The following is a 27,402-nucleotide window of genomic DNA, read 5'->3' on the forward strand; positions in this document are numbered from 1 at the left end:
AGGGACGTCATCATCTCTTAAACTCCCATTCATGGCTCTGTTGGGTTGATTAACTCATGCTTGTCCTAGACTCCTCTGGGTTTCTTTTTTCCAGGCATCCATGTGTGACTGCCTGCTTGCGTGTGGCATACATTTTCCAGCTTCACTTCTCAGGGATTAATTGGCAGAAGTGCTTGTCATGGTTAAATAGTTGTATTTAATTTGCACTGTGTGAAGATATTTTGGCAAAAGGGAAAAATAATCAAAATTTAATTGCTTTTCCCCCGTTATAATGAGAAACAGTTGCATTCCTTGGAGACTCAGCTGGGAATAGAACATGACTTAGTTTTATTGTTAATATACAATAATAATAATTTAAAAAAAAATTTTAAAAATCAATAATCAATCTCATGCAGTAGGAGAGTGACAAGCCCAGCACAGCTAAAACAGATTTATATAATCAACAACTGAAGTTTATAAAGATACTGAGGGGACAAGAAAACATTGACACCATTTCAGGAAACACCCAGAGGACTTTGTTACAGGTTTCTAAACAAACAAAAACTTACTAAATGTCTCAAAGATGTCACTTCAATCAGTCATGCCAGCTATGGGAAGTATCACCTTTAGTGACTGGCCAGAGTCTGTGCCTCACAAGTTAAAGGATTTCCTAAAACTTGACCACCTCTCCTTTCTTCTAATTTCAGGCAAAATTATTAATTTGTTTTTCGTGGATTCCAAGTGGAAAGAAAGGCTGCCTTAGCCCTTCTCTTCCCCGTTGTCATCTTTCCTTACATATTGCCTATCAGAAAAGGGTCCAAAGGTTTCCAGGGAAGACGAATTAGAGAAATGCACTGACGCATGTCATGTTTTTTATGATTATTCCTTTGGCATATTGAAATCAGCTTTCAAATTGGAGTAGGAAGAGGACAACCAGGACATTCTAACAAGAGCTTCATTTGGAGAGGACCTGCTTTTACAGCTCTGGCTTTACTCACTAAACAAAAGACATTCCTCACTGCTAAGTGTTAACCAACTGAAGGAAACTCCACATCACTTCCCCCTACCCTAGAAGACATCACAAGGAGGAGATTTAATGAAACAGGTAGGGGCCATAGTTCAGCAAGGTGGTGCTTGCCACATTGAAAGTACAAATCAGGTTGTCTGGAAACCCACAGCCCAAAACTCCCCCTGGCACTGTCCTATACCAGCTAGCCTCAACGAGAATTTGCAATAATTTTGGCTAATTCAAATCATTTTTGTTTGGTTACAGCTTATGTTTACTCTGCCAAGAACATTGTGGCGATGACTTCCAAACATGCACAGGACCATTTTGGTCACAAATTCTTCTGTAAAGGGGAAGAGAGGACTTCCCTAGCCCTCCTGATACATGTTCCTCTCTCCAATGAAAAGAGGGGGATACATGCCTACCCTCACACTGCTCAATTTAACAAAGCCACAGCCTTGATAAAGCCTCTCTCAGGTGGTTATTAACCATAAAGAAATGCCTGAAGGTGAAGTTTATCCAAAGTATCACAAAACATGGTGTTTGAAGGAAAAAAATCATATTTCAATTTGAATTAAGGCAGTGATGAGTGCAGGAAATTTACATCTGCACATTAAGAAAATCACAACCCCTTTCCACCAGAATTTGCCAGTATATCTTGCCATGAAAAAAATAGTGTTAACAAGACTCTTAACACAATTAATTAATTACCCAATTACCTCTTGTATCCTCTACAGTTAATTTCCTTCCATCATCATCTTTTTTTACAGTACACTCCTTTAAAAAGATATGGGAAACAAAAGACAAGCCAACAATCAGAACTCCCATTTGGAATGAAATCATTCAATACCTTATGCAAAAACTGCTGGAACAAGGTTTTGCCCTTTCCCATGGACAGATGTTGCCATCTAGAAGAAAATTATAACTTGATGACAAACTCCAAGGTTTAAATGTCACTCCCTAGCACTCTGGTTCAAACAAAGATGGAAGTGGCATTAAGAGAGCAGTATGCAAGCTCTGCAGACTGGTACTTTCTTTTACTTAGAAAACAGAGTTTACACACACATTTAGTGGCACTCATCACAAAGTACACATCTGAAAGCAAAGGCTTTCTTGATTTTAGTGCCCAGAAAGCAATTTTCTCATTGCTAGTGAATTATTTGCTATTTTGGTCTATTCAGAAATTTCCCACTTCAGTAACAAATTTTTAAATCTTAAAAAAAAAACAAAACAACAAAAAATCAGACCTACCATTAACTCCCATAGAAGGCAACCTCCAGAGTACTGTCTGAGCAAGGTCCAAAGTGTACAACTCAAAAAACACATTTTTACCTTTTTATGGATGTTGCAAATAGGCACAATCAAAAAATTCATAATATGAATGTTATTTTCCTTCTTAACTGAGGCAGAGAGTATCCAACCAAGAAAAGCACTCAGTGAAGTGAGGCACTGATTGTCTGGGTGCCTTTCTGGAAGGTACACTTCAGTTAAAGTCAAGTCATTAGGCTCAGCAGAAGAGGAAGCGGATGAAATCCAATCGAATGCATTACAGAGGTCAGACTAAATGAGCTAATGGTCCCTTCTGGTCTTAAAAAATCTATTAATCTAATTTAATTCTCTGTTCTACTCCTCATACCAGAGTCAATTTAAACTCATTTATATGAAAAAAACACATTACAGCAGCCCTACACAACCCTGTGTTCTGACCATGCAGTTTTAGGCTACCCAAAAGCTTAATTTACTCCCCACTGAGCTCAGCAGGAGGCTTGATTTACCCATAAAGAGAACTTACATTTACAAGCAAGGCACCAGCCACAGGCACCTCTCCCACCAGAATGTTGGATGAATTCTCACCTTAAACTGTACAAATCAACCAGACACTTGCCAGAGCAGTCTCCACCTTGGCTTGGTTTTTTTGGGTGATGGCATCCTTCACTCAGCCTGATACTTGCCATGGAGAAGAGCACGCTTTCTTCAAAAAAATCTGTTCCAGTCATTCCAAGGATATTTCTTGTGAATAACTTGTAACACACTCAATATTGCATCAAGAAAATACTTGGCAGTTACTCTCCAGTGAGAAAAGCATGCACTTAGGAGGAGAAGGCCAGAAATATTCCCTGCTGTTAATGCTACCACGGTACTCAATATGCTCCTATCAAGCAAATATATTTTATTATCTCTCCACCTCAAAAAAAAAAAAAAAAAAAAAAAGGAAAAATTTACCTTTTTTTTTCTTCTTAATGCAGTTTTCCCTCAGTATTTCCCTGCTCCTGAAACCTCTGTGTTCATATTAACATCACCAGTTATTTGCTTAATTTGGCAGTACAAGAGTGCAAAGCATCACATGAATCCAGGCTGATCGACCTTAGTGAGCCACAGCATCCTCCAAGCACGCCTTGGATAGAGGGAATAATTTAACACAGAGGACCAACTGAAGGCCAGTACATGGCGGCTCACAAAAGCTTTTCTTCACATGGTAGGTTGGGAAGATCTTAGGAGTGGGGTAGAGACTTCATCTCTGCTGGCATGTCTGTACTTGATGTTGCCTTGACTTTTTCTCTCTGCCTGCAGCGTAGACAGCCCTTCCCCTGCCTCTCTCCCAAACATCAACAGATGAAAAAGAACTGCAGAGCTGCCTAATGCCTCATCTCTCCAGTGGTTGTGTTAATTTATTCCAGCTATTTGAGGGAAGCATGAATGGCACCCCAGTAAGCCAGCTCAAACTGGTAGAAAGGCAGCTGATTTTCCCATCTTCTGTCATGACCACTGTATAACTTCTATACTTTTTAGCTCTGATGTTTCTTTGTGTTTTTTCCTCCTCCCTTTTGAGCCTCAAGCAGGTGGTACTTTGTGAAAACAGACCCGAAGAGCTTTGTAACATAAAACAGCTGGTTTGCCTCTTCAGCGCCAGTCTCTTCAAACTGAATCCTGTATTTCAGTGAAGTTTCCCCCTAAGTCCTGTTTCCTCTCAGAACATTTTAATCAAGCAAAAATCCTATTTACAGTGAAGAAATCCTGTTACGGCGAACAACCATGACATTGTTTTCTTGGACACATCTTGTTACCTAAGGCTTTTGTCTCCTTTGCCTTCCAGTCACGTGCACACTCTTAAAAAATAACCTTTTCAACATTAAAATGTAAGGCAGATATTGCAACCTAAATTCATACAGATATTCACCATTTTTTCCAGCTTACAATTTATATATTCTCTTTGGATGCTTCAGACACAAATCAGGAGGTCAAAGGGCTTCTCACTGGCAAAATGCAATTCCTTCCAGGGCAAACAGCAATCCACTGCAGACTTAATCCTGAAGCCTCTAGCCCAAATTCCCATCAGCTTCAGATGATTTATCTGAAAAAAAGTTGAGCTGAAACTCTTCTGGGATTTTGTCCCAGAAAGTTTTTCACTTTATCAACCTTTACTTTTGCACACCTGATGGACTCACCTGAAAGAAATCAACACTTCTATTCTTGATTTTTTCACAACTCGACTCTCTTGCTTTAGCATAGTTTGAGAAGTGCTTTGAAGTGCTTACTACTTCTATCTTTCCTTAATCTGTGCTCCCTTCATGGCTAGTCCCATGTCTCCCTGAATGTAGAGATCTTCAAACTAGCTGCCAAGGTTCTTTTTGCTCCTTCAAATTAAATTCCCTTACTATCAGTAATCAACCCAATCCAACCCTACCATGAGAGTTCAGCTGGATTTATGAGGATAATACTGACTCTGTCATTCCTCAGACATGCCTTGGGTATGTCAGTGCTTCTTATCAGCACTGATATACCTCTGGAAAGTTGACGTGCTGCTGGATCTGAAGGATGGGTACCTGCCAAGGACAGCACCACAACTGCCTGAAGTCAAGGGAAGGCTCTTTAAAGCCTCCCCTCAGAGGTTCAGTAATTTTGTAGCTGACTCCTAAAAAGCTTCTTACTCTGCTTTAACTCAAGTATGAAGGCAGAAAGGACATCCAATGCCTCCCTTCTTTGCTTCGACTCTAAAGCAAAATATGGCAGGGCATCCATATCTGCTTTCTCAGCTAAAAAAAAAAAAATAAAAAAAAGAAGAAGAAAACCTGGCAAAGCAGCACTGAAGAGTGCTGGTGGCATCTAAGAAGTTAATTAGCAACATTGAACTAGGCTTCAGGAGACGAGTCTTAATAAGTGTTGCCAAAAATACCCCACTAGTCATTTCCAGAACAAACACAATCAGTGGCAGACGAAGGAGGAGAGCAATCCAGACCCGTAGCTACAGTGGGGAACAGGAATAAAGGCTGCTCATTTCAAAAATGCAGTAGCAAAAACCAAATCCAGGAAAACCGTGTCCCAAGCCAGGCTAGTGGCTCTGCAGTCAGGCCATACCAGAACCATAAGGAGCAGAAGTGTTTGCCCCACACAGGACCTCCAGGTGCACAAATGGGACCTGCATTGAGAGAGTACTGCCTTGACAAAAAGCCTGGCACATTATAATCTTGGTTTGGGCTGGCAGGAAAGGAGCTGGCAGAGGCAACAGCTCAAAAGTGGAACGTCCAGGATTCTCTTGGGCTAAATCCCCAAACCCATGCAGACACCCATCATTGCATACAAGCTAGCTAAATAAGCTAGCTAAGGGATAAATGATGGACTAATCACTAAAATCACATTTAAAAACTCAACACTCAAGGGCTGTCTCTAGTACACAATGTAGTCCCTTTTTCCTGCAAAAAGCAGGCATGGACATTTGCTATGTGTCACCGCTTGCTCCCTGATGCTGGCAAACAGCTCTAACCCAAAGTGCTGGCACATGCACAGCTGGGTTTGGTGCTAAGTGGACTGATAAGCCATGGTTGAGGTCAGCATGACTCAGTGGTCTCGAACTCAATGAAATAACAATTAATCAGTACTGAAGCTGATTCCTCACGTTGAGAAGCTCGCTGCAGAAGCTCCTTCACTGGCAGTTAATGTTTTTTTCCCTATGCAATCACCCCCCTATCTGCATCCAATGCTTGCTGCCAGAAACAGCTGTCTCAGCTTTTCAGACATGTTCTTGGCAAGGTCCTTTTCCCCGCACAGTGTTTGACAGGATTATGAAATGCTGAAGCCTCAGGCCTCCTTTTGTTTTGAAGCTTAAAAGTGAAGTTTTAGCTTAATCATTTTGTCTCTTCCTGCCCTTTCCCTGCTTCAACCATCCTGGCTGCCCACCAACCCAGCCCCCAAGCACTCCCATGGGAACAAGACCCCAGCCCATGGATATAGGCAATGGCAGCAACTGACCTACAAGGATACAGCAGTATCCCAGTCTAGCTCATGGATGGGTTACCATTTTCTGTACCATTTTCTCAGGGTGGTTCAAACAGGTGCCTCAGAGCAGGAGCAGTGAGCTGAGGAAGAGGAAGGCTGCTCCAACTCTGGTAAAGTTATCTGCTGTTCCATGGTAGTTTTATTTAGGAAAGAGGAGCAACCACATATTTATTCATACTGAAGAGACACTGAAGTTCATCCCACTGTGCTAACCAAACAGTATTAATATTTATGACATGCTCTGCAAAGGCAGAATTTTGAAGCTGAGGAATATTGCACTTTTTAAGGATTTTTTGTGAAATGGTAGACAAAAGAGCTCAAAATCCAGCTTTCCAGATAGAAAGCAGAAACCCCTTATTTCAGAAGTCTAGTGTGGTACGATGCTTTTTTATCATTTTCTACTCAAGCACTGCTTTACAAAGAGGGCAAATTTAAAACAGGATAAAAATTAAGAGACAGACCAGGCCTCAAAATGGAGTATGAATGCAACACTGTCCTCCTGTCTCTTCGTGCTTAAGGTACTGTCTACTCAACAAACGTAGGCTGAAAGGCCTGCTTTGCTGTAAAAGACATTCTGCTTTTTTCACCTCCAAACTCAGACATCCCTTTGTGCCCGAGATAGCAAAAAGTGACTGAAATATTCATTGACTAAATGGAACATGAATTTGTGGGCAGATATTGGTGGATAAAAGTCAGGGCTCTAGTCGCACTACATGTTTAGCAGAGGCTCCTGAAAGCAAGAGCTCATCTCTCTGAAAGCCTCCAGCAACACCGTGCAACCAGCAGCTGTCACTGTAAGCAGTGAGCAGGAACAGGAGTGAGAGAGTCAGGGATGCTCCTAGGTGGGAGGAAAGCAACTGGAAAGTAAACACACAGGAGAAGCAGCAATTAAACACGCAGCAGCTCCCTAAAAAATGGCCTTTGTCCACCAGGAGAAGCTGCTCATCAGAAAGGCACAGCCGGCCTTTTAAAATGCAGCCCGGATTCAACTTCAGAGATAGCCAACGTGGCTTATCACAACGGGTTCTCACAGTGATAGCAGTTCATATCCTGTGCACAAGTGGGATTTGAGATCCTGCAGCCCTTTTGATGCGTTCTGAGCATGGAAGCTGGGCATCGGAGGCGAGCAGCGCAGGAAGCAGCTCCCAGCTACACATGAGCATGTGACAGCTCTGAAATGTTCCAGTTCCTCTGCCCACTACCCACATTACTCAGCTGTCAAAGGAAAGGCCTCAGATTTATGATGTGAAAATTACATTTTAACGAGGTGTCATATGTGTTTAAAGTCCTTATTCATCACCATACTGCAACATCTTTTACCCAAGACACAAATGCATTTAATTAGCATATTATAAGGACAGACTGTTCACCTTACCTGCATTGTGAAACTGCTTCAGGAAGAAAAAACACCAAACAACCCAAACATTCTGACTGAATAAAATACTTGCAATCACATCTCAAGAGAGCATCCCACAATACTTGAAAAAATGTGGAAGATAGAAGTTTGACATGCATGCTCTGGGGTTCTTAAAATATCACAGATATCCATGCAATTTCTGTATCACATTTGATTACCAGAATGGCTGGTCACAGTGTTAATATGAAACATGCAGAAGCCACTGAAGCACATTTAGGCTGTATTAGAAGTTCCTACAGATCATATCAGCATCTTCCTTATGTACTGAGCATATTTATTTATTAACTTCACACATCTATGGAGCAGCCCATATGGTAATGCTCGGGTCTCCTGGACATAATTTAAATTACCTTCTTGAAAGCAGGCGATCTGTGTGTCCCATGTCACTGGGAATGGCTGCTGGGACACCCATGGCCAAAATAAGTACAAAGGGATCTTTAACTTGTTCAAGTTCTTCCTTGGACTTCTCTGCTATGGGACATGCTCCAGTCCCCACTTAAGCACCCAAATGCTCAGTCAGCATATCCTGAGCCCTGGCAAGAGTTGCCAGCACCAGGGCACCTCATACATTTAGAAGACAGAACTTGTGGTCTCTGAGATGGCCAGGAACCCCTGGCTGGAGTCCAGGCAGGAGCTGTGCCTGCTCAGGGAGGTGCTAAGGCACAGAACCAGGAGATGTGGGTATGCATGCAGCACAGCACCGGGAAGCAGGATGGGAGCACTTCACCTTTTTGGAGAGGAAAGTTGGTTCATCTTGAGTTAATTTGCACAGAACGTAACACAAGTGAGTAGTGATTTCAACAGGTAACTCTAATGAATAGCAACTGATTAGGTTGCAGAAAATTTTCATCTTGTCACTACAGCCTTCTGTTTTCCTCTCTGCATATGTCTGGTAGGACACATAAAAAAAATAATCTGAATACTGTTCTGGGTTTAACTTGTTGAAGAATGAGAAGAGATGCAGAGCTACCCTTACTAACACTTCAAATTCACAAACACAATAGAAGCTACAAAGAAATAACCCAAAACTTCAGGAGCATTTATGAAGAAGCATCCTCCAAAAAGCTCATTTTAAGGCCAAACAGCTCAAAGAAAATACACTTCCAAAGGCTTTTGGAATCTTCAAGTTCACTTCTTGAGGGCAGACATTGATGATAGATTTCTTGGGACTTGCAGGCACTGAGGAGTGCTTGCTTTCAAAACCACTTTTGGGATAAATGGAAACAATCCCAGACAAAAGAGGGGGGGTGGAAAAAAGAGCAGGGTAAAATGTTAAAATGCAGCTTTTCTCATTTCTGACAATAAGGAACAGTTGGGTTTAATTCCATCAAGAACCTTGAATTGCTTCAAGATCAGCTAAAATCAGCTTTTAGCACTTCAAAATATTTTGTTTTCTGTGGTAACTTCAACTGCTGCAGAAGTTGAGCACAGGAACTCCAGGTTTTGACATTCACTCTCTCCAAGGAGTAAAAGCTCATTTTTTTAAAACAGTAGGTGAGAGAGGCCCTGCAACAGTGAAGATCTCAAATATGCTCCAAACCTACATGCACAAATCTTTAATTAAAAATCACAGAAAATGCTTCCACATTGTGAACAGCAAGAAGATGCGAGCCCCGCCTTTCCTATAAATTAAGAAACTCCTGCCAACACCCAGTTTCTCTGAACAGTTTGTGAAAAGACTGGAAATGCTTGATTCTAGGTGAACTGCAGTCTCCAGAACCCGTATTTTATTTTAGATATCCCTGAAATGTATGATGCAAGAGATTTCTAATTGGTTACTGGCTATTTAAGTAGTCAAATATTTCACTTTTCTTGTTATGACCAATTTTTGCTTTTAAGACCTCTTCTAAAACTTCACCCTTAATTGTTTTTTAACAACCCATATGTTCAACCCATCAATTTTACAGTCCTTCTTTTATTTTCTAATTAAGCTGATATTGTTTACAAATTTTGCTACTCAAATTGTAACACCATGGAAAATGTCTGCACTGAACATGCCTCTAATACAAAGAAACAGTGACGATATTTGAAGAGAAGAGAGACACACATATTTACAGTCCACTCCATTAAAAAAAAAAAAAAGAAAAAAAATCTAAACAAAACAAAATAAAAATATCCTGGTTCTTCACTGCTTTCCCAGCATTTTATCACCTTAAGTTCTTGCTCTTTGGTGGAGGAGCTGGGTTTAAGACAACTAGATATGTAGTGTTACGTAGTGTTAGTTAGTGCTATGTAAAGCAATGCAGCATGAAATTTGGTGCTAACCCAAAAAATGCGCTGCACTGAACTTGGAAGAGAAAGCATCACGCAGACCTGGTCTCCTGGCTCCTATCTGCAAAAAAGCCTGATATCAAGCAACTATTTGCTCACCTGTTCAACTTAAAATCAGTACTTCTGTTTCACTGATTCATCAAAAATTGTTCCCACTAATCAGGCTATGTGTGTAATGGAGCAGCAACTTCCCTAGTGAAATTTCTTTTCTTGTCTTTGTAATATCTTAGCCCATCCAAGTTTTCTCATCAAAAAATTCAGTGGCTGTCAGAGCAGACCTCTCAAAAGTCCTCTAAACTTGTGAAATAGTGAGGTAATGGAATTCTTATGCAGTTTTGCCAGAAAGGAAATTGTGACAATTTTCAGAGAAAAAAAACGCAGGTAAAATTCAGCTTTTTATCCATATTACAAAGCTTTGTACAAAATTTGCACACAGGGAATGTCAGAGAAGGCTCACCAGATTCCCTGACACCAGATTAACTCTCTCATGCCCACCATTCAAAGCTAAGAGCTGCTTCAGCTTCCTGTCTGAGGCACTGAGGGATTTTAAATTCTCATCCAAACCAGAGTGATTGGCTTCAAACCAGAGTGACACAAAGATAAATCAAATTCTTGCACCTCACAGGCTTTCAGCCCCCTGCAAGGTTTTCATCTACTCTCCCATTTTACCATCTTACACTGTGAAAAAAGGAGAACAATTTCCTCTTTAATAGAATTTTTTCCTTATTTTAGTTTTTTCACTGATTAAAGCTTTTTTTTTTTTTTTTTTTTTTTTTTTTTTTTTTTTTAAGATGCTATTACTGGCAATGGTCACTACATGAAAAAGTGCCAGCAAAGAGTCCATTATAATACCTGGAAATAATTCTCTAAAAAGGAAAGAAACTCTATGAAATGGAAGGGATGCAACTCATTTCCACTCCTTCGGGACAACCAATAGCTCACAAATTGCTCTGCTTCACTCCACCACCCAGAAAGTACATGCTTGTCATTTAGTTAGGAGAAGGAGAAGTATTACTTCATTTTTCACTCGTCTGAGATCTTGCAGAGGTCAACATCATTGAAAATATCTCTACTCCTTGACAATCATTCAGCTCTTGTTCATCTGCTTCTTTAAGATTATCTTCTCCCCTCCCTTATATTTTTGTAAAAAAAATCACAATTTCACTGCCAGTTTACTACTTTTATTCCAGCCCTCCCCAGATTTTCATACCCACAATTTCTTTCAGCATCTCTTGATCCATTTTCATTTTATATGGGTAACAGGCTGCACACAGGAAAAGAAAATCTCATAAACACAAACCTTTTCACTTCTCTTTTGCAATCTAAAGCCTTGAATCCACTCACCCACTTTCAAGTTCCTTATTTACAAAAGAAATGTTTCAGAAAAAGCCATATTATGGATTGAATACTTTACTGTCCAAATTATATTAATTCTGCTTTTTTTTTTTTTTTTTTTTTAACTTTTTTAGCTTTTCAAAGTACACAGTCCACCACAGGAGCTACCTGATACTATGACTACATCACTTTAGTAACAACCATTTAAAACCACTGAGCAAATCCTCTTTGGAAATTCTTGCAACATCATACAAGCTTGACAACAGTGCAGGCTAAGCCTTGTTACTAGTAAAGTGGTAACTTTATAATTGCAAAATGATGATGGAGTTGATAAAGGTAAGGGAATATGCATAAAGTAACTACCAGCACAATTTCTAACAGGAAAAAAGGTGGAAAAGCTGGGCGCAGAGTCAGATGATCCTCTAAGATAAAGTATAGTAAGTCACAGTAAGTCATGAAATGCTTTAAAAAAGAAAGAGAAACTTTACAGAAAATAAAGCAAGATCTTAGAGGATTTTGTTTATTCTCTTCCTGACTCCAGACACACACTTGTACATGCTCACATCTTCAATTCGACTCAGCTTCTCTAGAAAGATAAAACTGCCCCAGCTTAATGAAATAAAGTAATTTAAACTGGCAGGCAGTTTTCCTCCAGCTGTTTGCAACAACAACATCTTCCATGCTTTTTTTTGTCAAGATTCCTGCAGAAGGGAAAATGAACTGATCATGTATGAAATTCGATTCAGGAGAAAAGACTGCTACCCCTGTGAATAAAAGCATAGGGATTTGGAAACTGTTTCAGGCTACTTATGTGTAGATACTCCTTCACCCACTTTATTTCAACTAATGCCCAAAAAAAAAAAAAATCTGCACATATTAATGTCTTAATAACCACTATAGGTCTGTGGTGGGGCTTTATTTGCAGAAACTCAGCCAGATCAGTAAGTGTACTACAATTTTACACAAAAAAAAAAAAAAAAAAAAAAAAAAAGAAAAAATTTTTTTGGTTTGGTATTAAACGCCTTACCTGCTCTGCTGTCCAGGGGGCCAAAATCCAAGGAGTATTTTACAACGTGATAGTTGTTCCATACATACAGGAGGTTGTCCCGGGGATTATAATCCACAGCAGCTATGTACTGGTAGGAGTTTGGAAAGGGGACATCCACCATGCTATCCTTGCTTTGGTCAGTGTTATATATGTAGTCTATTTTATTCCCTGTGGCTTCATTGTCATCATCTTCGTACACAGACTTCACCACATATAAAATCCCACAGATCATGAAGGCATTAGAAGCTGACCTCTTGTCATAGGCAGTATCCCACGTCCCTTCGATCCTTAACGTGTAAGGGTTCAACTGGCTAATGACTATTTTGCCATTGTTTTGTTCTGTTGCATAGATTACCCAGAGCCCATTCTCATCCACGGCCAGGTCTATGTCGGACTTGCCTCCCCAGCGGTAGGGAGAGGTGTCGTGGTAGTTGGCGTTGGCTATGATTGCCTCCCCGCTCTTTATCCTGGTCCGCAAGTCAAACTTGACAATGTTCCTGGTCCTCTCCTTGTTGAAGAACAAAGCCCCGTCGTACACCACGAAGCCCGTGCCGTCCACCCGGTGCGGGAGCTTGTAGGTCGTGGTCGGCCTCCCGGCGATGAAGTCGTCCTTGGAGGAGTATTCCGTCAGCGTGTCTGTCCGGTACGGCGTCCAGGGCATGTAGTAGATCTTGTCAGAGGCCTGCAGAGGGTCCTTGCACCAGGCGCCCGACTGGTGGTCAGACTCGAATAAGTGTTCGCTCTGGTAAACTCCTTTCAGCAGTCCAGGGCAAAGAAAAACTGTTGTAGGGGAGAAGAATTTAACAGAAAAATGGAATTAATGATTGTTCAGGGGTGGCTGGCCCAAGCATCTCAACAGCTTCTAGTCCCAGAGTAGAGGACACTCATGATGAGAGGAAACCCAAGAGCAATGCCTTGTAGCTGAAGACTATAATTCCAGCCCATCATATATCTGGAACAAGATCTGCCCCACCAAACTGGGGTTTCCCCCCCCCCCTCCCCGCCTGTTCTATCAGCTGTGGCTCGTTTTCTTATTGCTTTTCAAATCTATTTTTACAGGTATACTTACTTGGACCACTCGCTTTTGTAAACTCTGAAATGAATATGTGCCCCCAAAGGATTTCTGGGTTTGCATTTCCAAATTATATTCTGCAGTGAATCTGTACCTACTAGGTGAAGGGCTAAATTCCGAGGGAATTGATCCACATATTTATTTGAACAGCCCACAGAAGAGTGGCCTAGAAATGGAAATAAGAGAAAGAAATTCCCATCCTTACAGCCCAAGTGATATTAAATATTTAAAGGATACCAATAGCAAAGCAGAGATGAATCCCTTAGCAACTCAGAAGAGCATTTAAAGCGAAGGGAGTGTTGGGGGGGAACACCCATCTGGAGTATAACTAGGAATGAGACTTTCCAAGCTGCTACAGGACACATGAAACATGCAGTCCACACAATTAAAAACGAATGACATATGGATGCTGAAAGGAAAAGACAAGGAAGAAAGGAAGAAAGGAAAGAAGGAAGGAAAAGAATAAAGTTTGCTGGAGAGGAACCCAATGTCTAGAGTTTAATCAGTTAAAAAATGTCCTGTTAAATATAGTAGTATTTCAAACTTAAAAACATATACCTTCTATTGTTACATGAGAGGAGCACAGAGGAGCAGTTTGACTAACTGGGATGCTTTGCTGCTCAGACTTCGGGGGGGTGGGGCAGGGTCCAGGGAACGCCCCAGACCTGGGAAGAGGCTCAGCCACTGCCCAGCTGGCCTCAGCCCCACGGGAACACCACCGCCCAGGGGCCAGCCAGCTGGATGGGGAGGCAAGAGGAGGGATGCTGCGGAGTAAATCTGGCCCTTGCCATCCCCATCAGCACCCTCCTGGCCTGGAGGTGCTGCACACGCTTCGGGGGGAGAATATTGGTTGGTTATTTGGAACGCCGATCTCCGCGATCCATGAGAGGCACGGTGACCGTGACGATGGGATGGGTGGCAGGGAGGCATGAAGAAGTATCCCACCACACACTTCCGGCAGCACGGGGCTGGCAAGATGGGATCCCACATTCACACTTCCTGCTCGGAGCATAATTGATTATTTTTTGTAAATTCAGAAATTGGTAATGTTGTCTGGAGAGCAAGACAGGAGGAAAATCAGATTTAATAACCAGTATAAAATGATATAGATCCATGGGAGTCTTAAGTAACCACGCGGAGCTGCTGAAAAAGGGGTGCCATTTCCAGGAGGCTTTTATGCCATAATTAGATATACTTATGCACATACATATGCATGCACAGCTTCCAAATTCTTTGGGGCAGGAAAATGAGATATCTAAGCCTTTGAATATAAATTTCATGAAAAAATAAAGGTGGCACTGGTAAAAACTTTTCAGCAAATATGAGTTATCTGGTGAAGTTGAGCAGCAGAGATACTAAATAAACTTTAACAAAACGGTAGTGAGAATTAATGACAAAGTATTTCAACTAAAACGTTAAACTGTTAAATAACTTAACCTATACATAAGTAATATATATATATATATATATAATTTGAAAGGTATTTAATTACCTTTTTGTTCCACTTCTATTGTAGAGAGAGAGGTAAAGAGAGAAAGGAGAAAAGAGAATAGATTAATGGTACTGTATTGGCCAGGTACTTTTCTTTACCTCTTTCATAAGAAAAGGAAGATTTATTAATTTACTTTGGTATGTGAACATTTATATATATATATAAACCTTTCCTCTGATGTATGCACTGGATAATATGCAGACAAGCTGAACAAAATACAGATAAATTTTAACTTGAGAAAAATCTGTCAGAAGAAAAAAAAGCCCAACACTTGGGATGTAATGAGCCCTCTGGACTCTACCTTGTAGCAGCAACCTTTGACTAGTTTCATAGAGCAAAATGAAATATCCATTAAATGAAATATGACTGATACAGCTTTATGTATAGAATAAAAATTCCAGGGAGAAACTTTATATGACATACATCTTCATACGTTTTGCCAAAATCCTGTAGAATAGATATCCCTACCTAAAATAGGAGTACATTAACTTATGACGTGAAAAAAAAACTTAGGAGAGTCAAATGAAGCATGTCCATGGATGTTCGTAGAGTCCTATCCTTTGTCTTGGAGAAACACACTTTAGTAAGAGTTGGAAAAAAGCACTGGAAACACTGTAGCACTTATAAATACGATCCCAAAGATTCACAGTGTTAATGAGACAAAAATGTGTAAGCACTATTTTAAAAGCCCAGCCCCAGAACTTGCTGGATATTTTAGTGTGAATTATTCACCATGCATTATAACACAGCTGAAGAGACTGTGTCCCTTTGGACAAAGCCCCTTTCAGGTGGAATACATAAATGAAGTGCACTTATTGATTCCTGAGTACTCAGCACTAGTTTCTATACCTAACAACCTCCTCCAAGAAAGTTTGGGGGCCCTCATCCAGAAGCCTCCTGTAGTTGTGGCACAGGCCCTGACTTCCAGCATGGCGGTGACCCAACAGCCTCTGCATCCCCAGCCCTGTGGTTTTCTGGTTCCATGGAGCCTCTTCACTGAAGGTGTAAGAGAAGACAGGCCCCATGAAATAACAGAGAGAGAAGTGAGAACTTGCCAGCAAACCACTATGGTTTTGACAGCTGAGAGATCCCTGTTCGGAGAAGCGAGACCGGAATGCGAAGATGTGCACAACATGTGCTTTGGTTTTGTTGCTCAGGGTTCACTCCAGCTCCTTTCAGACCAAGACACCTGCCAAGTGTCCTCTGGTGCTGGCATTGCAAAACTCTTTGCATTCAATAGTCTTGTTCATTTGGATGGGAAATTGCAGGCTCAGAGGAAGAACAATTTCAGGGTAGGGCTGCAAATGCTCTGGCTAGACATGTGGATCTACACGTCCCTGTCCAGAGAGGCATACAGCTGGAGCCAACTGCAGCTCCCATAATGAGTGCTTCCAAACTCCAACAGCATTTTTTACCTGGGCTTTGATTCAGGCTCCTTTCTACCTCATAACAGGATAAGGTTAAAGGCAAATGTTTTCAACATGTGGCTGTCAGGGCTCTAGGGACCAGAGACAATGCATTTGAGTGCAATCTGGTTTTGCAAGGGAAGGAGCCCGCAAGATTAAAAGGCTCCAGACACAGCAGTTGGAGAAACCCACACACCACTTGTTCTCCCCATCCTGGGCTGTGGCTGGTCACAGTTAAATAAGGTGTTCAGAAAAGCATTAAATGTCCCTTGCAAAAAGCAAGAAGGCAACATGACAGATCCCCAAATGTATGGCTTCACACTGATTCCCTTGGCTGATGGTATACAGTACGTCTGGCAGCATAGAAGGTAGTAATTTACATTTCCAAATGTGCAAAAGCTTTTGCAATGCACTCAAACAACAGTGTGATATTGTAAAGCAGGGAGAGAGAAGCTTCTAGAGGAGATAATACATTTGTGACCAGCTGATCTGAATGACCTGAAGCGTTGATTACCCTTATCCTGAATAGCTCGTATGTGTTATTAACACTCAGTGCCATATCCAGCTCTCTTAAAATTCCAAACACGGATGTGTTTTGGTGACCTTCTGAATGGTGCTTCCATTGTATGTGTCACAAACACCTATTTTCCCTCTGCTAATTTAAGACTTAATGCTTTTGAATTTCAATAATTACTCCGCTTACGTTGGGGTGCCATATTCTTCAGACAGGTTCCATGAGAAGCTAGGAGGATTTAGATTATTGAACAATATTAAAAGAAAGGGTCTAATTGGAGTCTGATTATCCCTTCAGTTACACAACATACCACTGCAAAACTGTCTTCATAAAGAACTGGTAAAATATTTTAAAATTTTGCCCAGTTACAGACAACTTTACAATCTTCGTGATGCCTGTACCAGTCTACAAAATTTAAGTACTGATGACAGCACAGGGTGCACCCTTACTTACCTACACAGATCTACAGAAAAGAACCCCCAGGCATACACAACTTTTATTCTTATAGTGAGGCCTTCCATTCCTGCTGTCACTGCATGGGTGGAGAACAAGGGTATTTCACCTTGATTCCCTACAATGGCTGCCAGTGCCATTGACTTCAACAGTGTCAGGAGCCAAAAGGAAATCAAGGACCACTTGCTGTGTCTGAGGGGAGTTACTAACAAGCCTTTCCACATACACTGGTTTTCTCATGATTCTTCAGATGTGAGGACAACACACAATCATGAGCCACTACAGCCTGTCCCCAAGCAGAATCCTACCACCCGTTCAGAGAAATCGTACAAAAGCATTAATTAATTGTTCTCAGTATTGCTGGGTTGAGACGCTGAAAACACACTTTGGCACAATTAACACTTGAACAACATTAGCTGCTCATTTTCTTACTGCCACATTGAATTGCACTCAACTATTTAAGGCAAAAGTACACAGCGGTGGAGACTTATAGAGAGCTATCTCCCTGGCACTGTTTCAAACCCACAGAACAGCAGCATAAAACTCCTGGAAAAAAATAAATGTGAGTAGGGGAATGTTAAATGGAAACTGCAAAAGTAGTGCAAAAATGTGTGCCCTGCACATTGCTAGTTGTTTAATTTTTCTTTTTTTAAGGCAGATGTTTAATAGTAGCATAAGTAACATCCACTCCCTGCCCCTGTCCTTCACAGAGTAGATTCATTTAATATACTCAGACTAATAATTAATACACTAAGCACTGAATGCATGGTTAATGACAAAACAGAAGGACTAAAAAACCCAGGTTTTTGAGGCTGACCTTAGAAGCACAAGCTGCAGCTTCTCATCCATGCTGAGTGTTTTTCATGCCAGACGTGGCTGCTCTATCTCACACCCACAACCAACTTGACCACATACATAGGCAGGTGAAGCTGAAAAGCAATTTATGTGTTTCGCCCTAACACACAACCCCATCTGCAAGTCCTAGGTTGAATAGGGATAGGTTTGAGAAGCTGCAAATCTACCAAGGCACCCAAAAGCACACCCACACAGAGACTGCTCACAGGTGAAAGTGCTCTTCTTTCTTGAAGGCATGGTTGAATCCTGGAGTCACATTACAAAAAAAAAAAAAACAAAAACAAAAGACCAGGAGGCACGTTGAAAATTCAGGGCAGCAGCAGACCTGAAATAACCCAGGGAATGAAAATCACAGAATCACAAAATGGTTTTGGTTGGAAGGGACCGTAAAGATCATCCAGTTCCCCCTTAAGGATCACCCAGCAATGGGCAGAGACACATTCAGCTATGCTAGGTTGCTCAAAGCCTCATTAAAACATGAAAATACTTTTTCGAAAAAAAAGAAAAATTGCATTCCAAACCCACTCAACCTCCGTATATGGTTTACCAGAAGAAGAGCTAAGAGAGCTAGCTTGGCATTTATATGACATGGTCTGGCAACCTGAAGTTCAACATGCTGCAGAAATACCCATCTCTGCTTCTTTTTCTTCTCCCCACTCATAATTAAAGTGACAAAAGAGACTACACAGCCAAGTTGAGGGCTCACTCTGTGCAGCACAGACACAAAGCAAAGTACATAGCACCATTTCTCTCATCCACCCACTCCTTCTGGGAAAGCCTGGGGTCCCACTGCAGTGCAGATGGGCAGTTTCCAGACCCTAAATGCCTTGATAATGGGAACACAGCCACATCCACTGCAGCAAGCTCCACCAGCAGAAAGTCAGAAGATATTTTGCCTCTAGGCAAAGGAAACCCAACAGCAATGGTCTTTGGGTTCATACCCTCCATTGCAACTATCCTCTCTACAGAAGACACAATGACCAGCCTTTGTCCCTAGCCTCCATATCAAGCTGTCCCCAGGTCACAACTAAACTCCAGTCCTGTCAGTCCCAGTGAAACACTCATTTTCTGAGCTTTTAATGTGAAAAGTTTGAACTTGCAACAGGGGAAAACCTCTTGAGTCTTGGCTCAGGGGCAAGTTTGTACTTGCTTCCAGAATGGAAGAATTAGGTTTTCTAAGAGTATTTTACAAATACATACGAGTAATGCTATTTTTCCATTTTTTGCCTCCAAGTCTTCCTTTACTTTGATTTTTCTTTTTTTTCCTCAACATGATGGATTTTCTAGAATACATTTAAATGGAGAACAGACCCCATTAACATTACTGGAATTTTCGGCCGAAGAGCAACCTGACACCTGAATGTGAAGCACTCAGACTTTTATTCTCCAGCCAGAGGAATGAAGAAATTATTCTTATCAAGTGTATCATCATGAATTATCTTCCCTGTGGCTAACAATTTCTCTTATGAAAGAACATTCAACCTCGAGCCTCTCTGATGGAGTTTTCCACCAAACAAAAATTATTCTACAACTTAAACTTTAAAGTTTGCTTAGATTTAAATTACTACAGTGGTGGGAGAAACTTAGTTTGTAACATTATTTTAAGGTCTCAGTAAACAGAGGACTTCCTTCTTCTTGGCTGTATGTAACTATGTGTGCATACTCCCTCCTATAAAGCTGGGGACAAAAATGGAGTTATTGCACAGTAGACATGCCTGCATTTTAGAGCAAATGAAGAGCTAATACTTTATTTAATAAAAGAAAGGCATAATCTCACTTGTTTAACTTCCAGATCACATTTTTCATATAATATCCAAGCACCAGTAAACAAAGGTGCTCTATGAGTGCTCTGGGCTACAATGGCTTCATGTAACACATTTCCAAATTTATCACCTCCTAATTAATTCTGCTGTGAAGTACAGAGATTGGAAATGTCAATAATCTATGCTTTCATGAACCACAACCTAAATTAGATCCTTAAATATGGTATCTATAGACCTCCAGAAATCAAAGCTGTCATTTCTCATAAGTGGATTTTTTTTCCTCCTTATATTTCCATTCATCTGATAAATTTGTGAAACCTTTCAAACCATTGATTTGGGCTTCCTTAAAATGTCAGTACTTTCATTCTGCTTTTTAATACATATTAACTAAGTTTAATAGATGTTCACTAAAATAAAACTAAGGATTATTAATGTTAAAACACCTGTCAGTGTAACTTAAAGTCATCAGGACCCAGGGAACCACTAATATACATTAAGTCATGTCCACTAGAGGTTTCTGTGAGATGAAAAAAGTTATAGATTTCTACAAAATTGCCTTGTGTATTATAGATCAAACTTCAGGCTATTTTGGGAGAAAGCCATCATTTTGTTAAGACATTCATACAATGGATGACAGGCATCAGAGGCTCAAGCTCCCACATGGACTCTCCCACAAAACCCAAGTAATAACAAGTGCTTTTCCATGGCACTGTCCCCTTGAGGCAAATTTTCTATAAGCCTAAATGTTATTACCTCTTTTCCTAATTTTAGGTACCAAAGCACACACACAAAAAAAAAAAAAATATGCCTTTAAATATTTTGTAAAGGGAGAACCAAAAATCTCTCCAGCAGAAAGCAAATGAAACTCAGGGATTCTGAGTTTTGGGATTAAACAGATCCATGCTGTGTGCCTGGCCCTGCAAGAGGAGCAAATAGCGAGCTGGTTCTCAACGATTTTGCAAACATTTGGATTTCCTGAAATTCTGTGAATAATTTCTATTCTTTCTTTGCCTTTCTCCTCTCATTATTATTCCAGGTGGCAGTCACAGTGACTGGCTTCTCTGAAGAGGCAGACATTTAATCAGCTTCAGCAGATACTGAATGTGATTGTGCTGCACTTCTAAATGTATTATTCCAAGAGATAAATATTTTTTTTTCTCAAGTAAAGATAATTCACTTAAGATAATGAGTCCTGAAATATACTGCACTGGAAAGAAAAGAAACAGCAGGAATTGTTATATTCAAAGTTAATCTTCAGAAGGAATATCTGATTTTTTTAATGTGCATAAATCTCTTCTGTAGATGAGATTTTATGTTTAGAGTACCATTTCAAAGATAAACAAATTTATCCCTGAATTTGGGAAACAAAAGAGTTGTTTATGCTATTCAAAGTGTTTGTCAGAGCACTGGCCACCACTCACTACCCTCACAAATAGAAAAGTTGTTCTCAACTTGCTGTGCACCAGCATTTTCCTTTTAAATCCACCAATTAAAAAAGAAGCAGCAAGATGAGCAAGCACAAGAGGGAAAAAAAAAAAAAAAAAAAAGGATACAGTACAAGTACTGTGCAAAATTCAATTAAGGTCATTCAGCCAAACTTTCCCTGGCAGTTGGCCTCATATTGTTTCCAGCACAACAGCAGATGAGTGAGCCACCATTAAATTACAGCAGAATCAGCCACCCGGACATCATTCTCCCATAACAAAGGAAAATTGTCAAAAGTGAAAGCACAGCTCCAGAAAGGGAGGTAAGCACTGCAGGGCTGACCCTCTGCAGCACTTGTTCTGTGGCTGCCTCCTGCTGCCAGTGAAGAGCCTGGTGCTGAGCACCCATCAGCCTTTTGCAGCGAAGGACAAACGAGATGCAGAGATCCAGTCTCCCCAACAGAGACATGAATTACACCTCAGCCAGGATATAAGCTTCTTTACAAAATGGGAGAGAGGTGTACATCTGTGCATTACTTACAGTGCCAAGCCTAAACTAATAAAAATAAATAAAAAAAAAAAGATAGCTGAGCTTTTCCACATAACATTTATTTAATAGTACCCTTCTGAAAAAGGTCCAGGGGGAAACTGAGTATCAAGATGCTGCTCCCCTCCCTCAAGAAAGGCTTCTGTGCACATAGAGATGGACCAAAAGGTACTAGAAGCAGGGTTTGATGCTCCAGGGATGCTAAGTGTGGTTTTTCAGGGCAGGAATGTACATCTAATTCCCAGTGCTGCCAGCTCAGCCCAGAAGTGCTCAGAGCCAGGGTATGGAGAGACAAACTGACAAAATGGTTAAAGACCCAAAACAAAACAGCTGTTTGAGAAACAAATAACCTTGTCTGGTAAAATCTAACCCCAGAGAGCTCTTGTAATCAAGTTTGAGTCTAGGTCTTACTCTCTTTGCTCATTCAGCCATTGTAACCAGGTCAGGGAAATAGACCTTGATAACCACCCCACTTGTTCCTCCTGTTGGGATTTCAAATGCACAGAAATATCACATGGCAAATGTAGCTAACTAGGAATAATTATTATTTGCACAGGTGGTTTTTTTTTTGTTGGTTTTTTTTTTTTTTCATATCTTTCTTGCCTCCTTACCTGACTTTAAAATGAAAGAAATCCTGAAGTCTCTTAAAGATTTGTCCTCATCCAGGAAACAGCTAAATCTGGGATGTCAAAAGCCTGACAGAGCCATCCAGGCAAACATCAGATGTCTTGCCTTAAGCAATAGGTGGGAAAGGAAAAATATCTTAGGAGGGGGAGCACTGAATTAAAGCTCCGTGTCTTTCAGTCCGATCTCTCTCCAAAGAGGAATAAACTGTTTGTCACCCTGCCAGCTATGAGACTAGCTATAAAATAATAGATTCCACAGGCCCAAATGAGGCTAATCATGATTGCCAAGACATGTCTGAGCTGTGAGAAGTGAGTGAAATCTGATGGTCTTCAGAGAAAACATTTATTGAAAAGCTCTTTACTCTGCAATAAGCCTTGGCAGTTCTCTCATGTCTTGGAGTATCTACCATATTTCTCATTTGATTGTAAAGCATATTGCTGACAGCAGCTGATATGGCTGAGTTTCCTTTAATAACGCTTTGGTAGGTAAAACACCACTTCTTTTTGGCTATTGAGAGAACGGTCAGGAAGGATTTTGTATCAATTGCCTGTGTCAATAGTACTTATTCTTAAGTGTCTCCAACTAGATACCGTAGTAAAACACCCATCAAAATCAGAAAAGGATTTCCACAAAGACAAACAAAGTGACACCTTTGTTTTCCCCTCTACGAATTGGTGAAACACCTACAAAGTAACTGGAGAGGTGGGATTTTACTGCAACCACTTTGGAGAGCAAGTGAGGAGCAGGGGAAGGAGATGTTAAGACTTCAGACCAGTCTTTTGGAACAGATTTTACAATCTGGTGTAAAATTTAACAACATCTGCTATTTAAAAAGAGATGAAAAAAGGAACCAAGGTGTGCCTTCTAGCATTTTTAGGCTGAAGTAATTAACACAAGTGTGCTGTACGCGTGTGTGTGAGCACATATGTGCACATACGCAGAGGAGTGGCTTCCAACATTTTAGGATTTAAATAATTAACCCAAGCGTGTGTCACACGCACATACGCTCACATGTGCAATGCAAAGATACTGGCACAGCTCACACTTCGAGGCACATTCCTAAAACACTCTGAAAAAAATGATTCTGACACATCCCCTCAACAGACTGCTAAAGCAAGTATTGCAGAAAACTGCTTGGGAGCCTTCACTTCATCTTCTCTTTTGCTTCAGCCTTCAATACTCAGAGTCAAACAAACCTCAGCTGAGAGGCAGATGTTTCAGAGGCGATCATGTGCTGATGAATTGTGAAAGGCTCCCATGCCTTTTCCTCATCTCATGCTCCAGATGTGCTTGGGGATGGGGGGGATTGTCTGCACACCTTTGCAGTGTAAGGCAGGCATGGACACCTCCTGGAAGGTAACACTGAATGTTGGGGTGGCCCCCTCAACACCCCTGTGTGCTGTGCACTAGTATCCTCCTCCTCCTCACCCTCGGCTTCCCTCATCTCCTGCCGCACCAAGCACTCATTAATCCCTGCCTACCCTCAGGTATCTGGGGAGCTGACCCAGCAGCAGAAACGATGCCAGGTGTCCCTGCAGTACTCTGGGGACGGCTGTGACAAGCCAGCCTGCCACCAGCTGGGGCTGCTGCACACAGACACCGGGACAGGCTGGCACTGGTGGTATGTATGTAACGAAGCACGCAGGTAAACCCATTCAGGGTGTACCTTGCAGCTAATGTGTGCTATGAGCCCAAGTGTGAATAGAGAACCCTTTATGGGTTTCAGGATTTGGCTCCCCACTGCTTGAATACAGAACTAAGAAGGATGACATTGTATTTTATGCTTATTTTTAATGAATAAAGTACTGATATAAAGCAGGAACTTTAGCTGGAATGAACTGTCATTTTAAAGGAATACATCTGAGACCTTTAACTTGCACAGGTATATTCAGTGAAGTAAAAATATTATTCTGCTTGGGAGAACCACAAATTACAGCAATAAAATATATGCAGAGAATATGTAGAAATTTCATACTATTTGCAATGAACTGAATATTAGGCACTGCTAAGACTTATCACTTCACAAAAAAAAGAGACTACTTTATTTCTAATTTAAAGCATAAGAATTTATGAAGGTTGAGGAAAGTCTTTTGTGTGCTTTTGCAACAGCTTAACTTCTAATGTATTACCTATTCATAAGTTAGGATCCTTGAGGCACTTGCACATTATTTACTGTGCACATGACTGGAGTGGTCAATGTGTGGTGCCCTCTCTACGTCATAGCCAATGCAGCTATTTCCCCATGGCATCGCTAGATATAAAAAAAAAGTTAAAAAAAATCTTGCTTAAAGAAAAAAAAAAAAGTGAAATGAAACACACTCATTTTGGTATGAGATAATTCAATAAATCTGTCTACTTTGCTAAGGCTTAGTTTTTGTGTAAAACAACACTTACTTATCTTGCTAGATGCAAAAGGGCAAAAGAATTAAGGGCGAGGTTCAGCTTTCAGTCCAGCTTTTAGTAATCTGAAAATAAGCAACAGTGTTAAAAGGAATCCTTAAGAGATCTAAGGGACAGAGCCAGATGCCAAGGCTATGCCTGCTTCACATAAAAATGCCCTTTCTCTCTTGAAATCTCTTTTGGATAATTTAGATGACGCAAAACCTCAAAAATCAAATTACCACATTGCCAGAAGTTCCCAGAGGGGCATCAATGGGGCCATGCTTATATGGTGACACAGAGGGCTTGGCCCTTTCCTTTCACTGCATCCTGCTCTATTCTGCATTCGGGAGGACCCATCCAACAGATCTGATGGGATTGTGCCATGGCCTGAACCCACGAACAGCACAAGCACAGCTTATAGCATCTCCTGGGAGAGGCGACTCAGCTTCCCACCAAATTCCTATATAACTTTGGGAGTGAGAGGAAAGGGCTTTTGAGAAGAGTTGAACTAAGCACACGTGCTGGTGAAAAGGGGCTAAATCTTGAAGTAAAACAGCTTAAGGAGCATCACCATTAAGACCAGTATGGAAACACAACCTAAAGAGCAGCTGTTGACACCTATCTCAACCATTAGCCACCACAGCTCATTGCTAACTTGGTCTGCTTTTCCATGCTCACCTCCCACATAGAGGACACCAGCACAATAATAAGCCATGTGTTCCTGGCAGTGACAGCACATTACAAGTTGAGATCATGCTCAGGCACAACCCAACAAAGGTTTAGTCAACCGTTTAGCCCCAGCTTGTGAAAACCTGGTGTAGATGTAGTGCATCTCCCTCACAATGTGATGGGAAGAGCAGTGCCTTTAGTGAGGAGCTCTGTGTAGCCACCCCATTGCCAGGAGCTCGCGTGGAATCTTTCACAAATGCACTTCTATAAAAATTTAAACAATCAGTCCATTACCATGTTCCCTTAGAGCTAATGCACAAAACAGAAGAAATAAGAAGAAAGTCTCCATAACGGCTCTACCTGGGTTAACTGAGGTAGAAGACCTCATCTTTAGCTCCACAGACATTAGTCTAAACTAGCAGAAGACCAACCCATTTTCTCTGATTTAAAGAAGCAGGTACTCAAACAGCAGTTTCACAAAATTCGTGGCCCATAACTCAGTTCAACACCGATGTTGGTGATAACAGCAGACTGTGTGTGACCCAAGACAAAAAGACAGGATGGAAGTGTAGTTATTACTTTGTCTGAGACTGCCCTTCTCTGAAAGCTCAAGGGGGACTTGCTGGGGGCTGTTGGCAGCTGGTGCTGTCTCTCCTGGTGCCACACTCAAACAAAGAAAGGGAAAAAGATGGATGGGATACCTCTGGTGCTGCGTGTGTTTTCAAGTCATATGGTGTTGGTCTTGTCATGGCCAACAGGCAACAAATGCAAGCAGGAAGCAGCCAGTTCTGTTGGCCTCTGGATCTTTTAGTGGACTGCCACTTTGAAAAATACACCTTTGACTGATGGCTTCTGGACTCCCTGTTCCATGCAAAGAGTAGGTGTTAACGCAGCTCCTCCCTTCAAACTCGAGCAAGTAGTATTTCCATTTTACAGATAGGGAATCCAAAGCAAATGGCAATACCTTGAAACTCTGACAGAGCAAGGAGCAGTGGCCTAGGACAGCTGGCCAGGAGTTTAAATCACTGTCTATTAGCCTGCAACAATTCTTAGTTCACAAGCTCTCTAGGAATATTACCACTCAAGTTTTCAGAATGACAAAAGGAGAAAGAACAGGGATTTTTGCAGTTTTTCCCAAGTCATGTCAAAAAGCCAGAGGAAAACCAGACCAGGTGCTTCTAGTAAATTTGTAGTGAATTAAGCAAAACCAAACTGTGTTTGACATATGCACAGCTGTGTGTGAACACAAGGACAGGAAAAATATGCTAAATGAAAAACTAAGATGACAAGTCTGGTACACCAGAGCTCTTCAGAGATCAGCCTGTCCCAGAGTAAACCTCCATTTGCTAAACATGTCTCATTTCTTCCTGAAGCACAACTGGAGCCAGAAGAAAACATCCACAGTATTAACAGCATGGGCACATTTAAATCTCTTTCTATTATCTTTATGTTTTGGGGGGAGTGCGTGGGTGGTGGTGAGAAAACGAAGTGTAAGTTTAAAAAAAAAAAATTAAGAACCCACTAAAATAATAAAATACTACCTAAATAGGTGTTTTAAAATCATTCACAATTCCAATCCAAAGCCACATGCCCCTTTGGATCAGAACTGTAAATCTGTCTCAGAAAACTTATCACACTGCTTACAATTCTGGTCATCTCTGACTGCATCAGAACTAAATATAGAGGCAAAGTAACAGCCCTCGTTTTCCTAAAGAAAGGCATGAAACAATCATGTAATTACTTGCATTTACAGGAAAAAACTGCCAATTTAAAAACTCCATACATATTCTCGACTTGTCATGCGGATTTCCCTTAAGGGAAGGCCTTAAGAAAGAAAAAGCATTTTACTTGCTTAAGAACTAATGAAA

At 41.0% G+C, this 27,402-nt stretch overlaps 1 protein-coding gene across 33 annotated transcripts in view; it reads right to left on the bottom strand.

Moving 5' to 3' along the window:
* Window positions 1–27,402, bottom strand: part of ADGRL3 (adhesion G protein-coupled receptor L3) — a 490,266-nt gene that overhangs the window by 161,651 nt on the left and 301,213 nt on the right. For 23 of the 33 annotated variants that reach the window (XR_012055755.1, XR_005980340.2, XM_030271767.4 and 20 more), the window contains 2 exons: window positions 14,895–14,909; window positions 12,310–13,110 (listed from right to left, as the gene is read on the bottom strand). Coding sequence is in view for 31 of the 33 variants with exons in the window: in XM_030271767.4 (XP_030127627.4) it covers window positions 12,310–13,110; window positions 14,895–14,909 (816 nt within the window). In the remaining 2 variants the exon portion in view is untranslated. The other 10 variants (XM_041716094.2, XM_030271742.4, XM_030271763.4 and 7 more) reach the window with 3 other exon arrangements.

Source organism: Taeniopygia guttata, chromosome 4 (assembly GCF_048771995.1).
Source record: "Taeniopygia guttata chromosome 4, bTaeGut7.mat, whole genome shotgun sequence".
Taxonomy (NCBI): Eukaryota; Metazoa; Chordata; class Aves; order Passeriformes; family Estrildidae; genus Taeniopygia; species Taeniopygia guttata.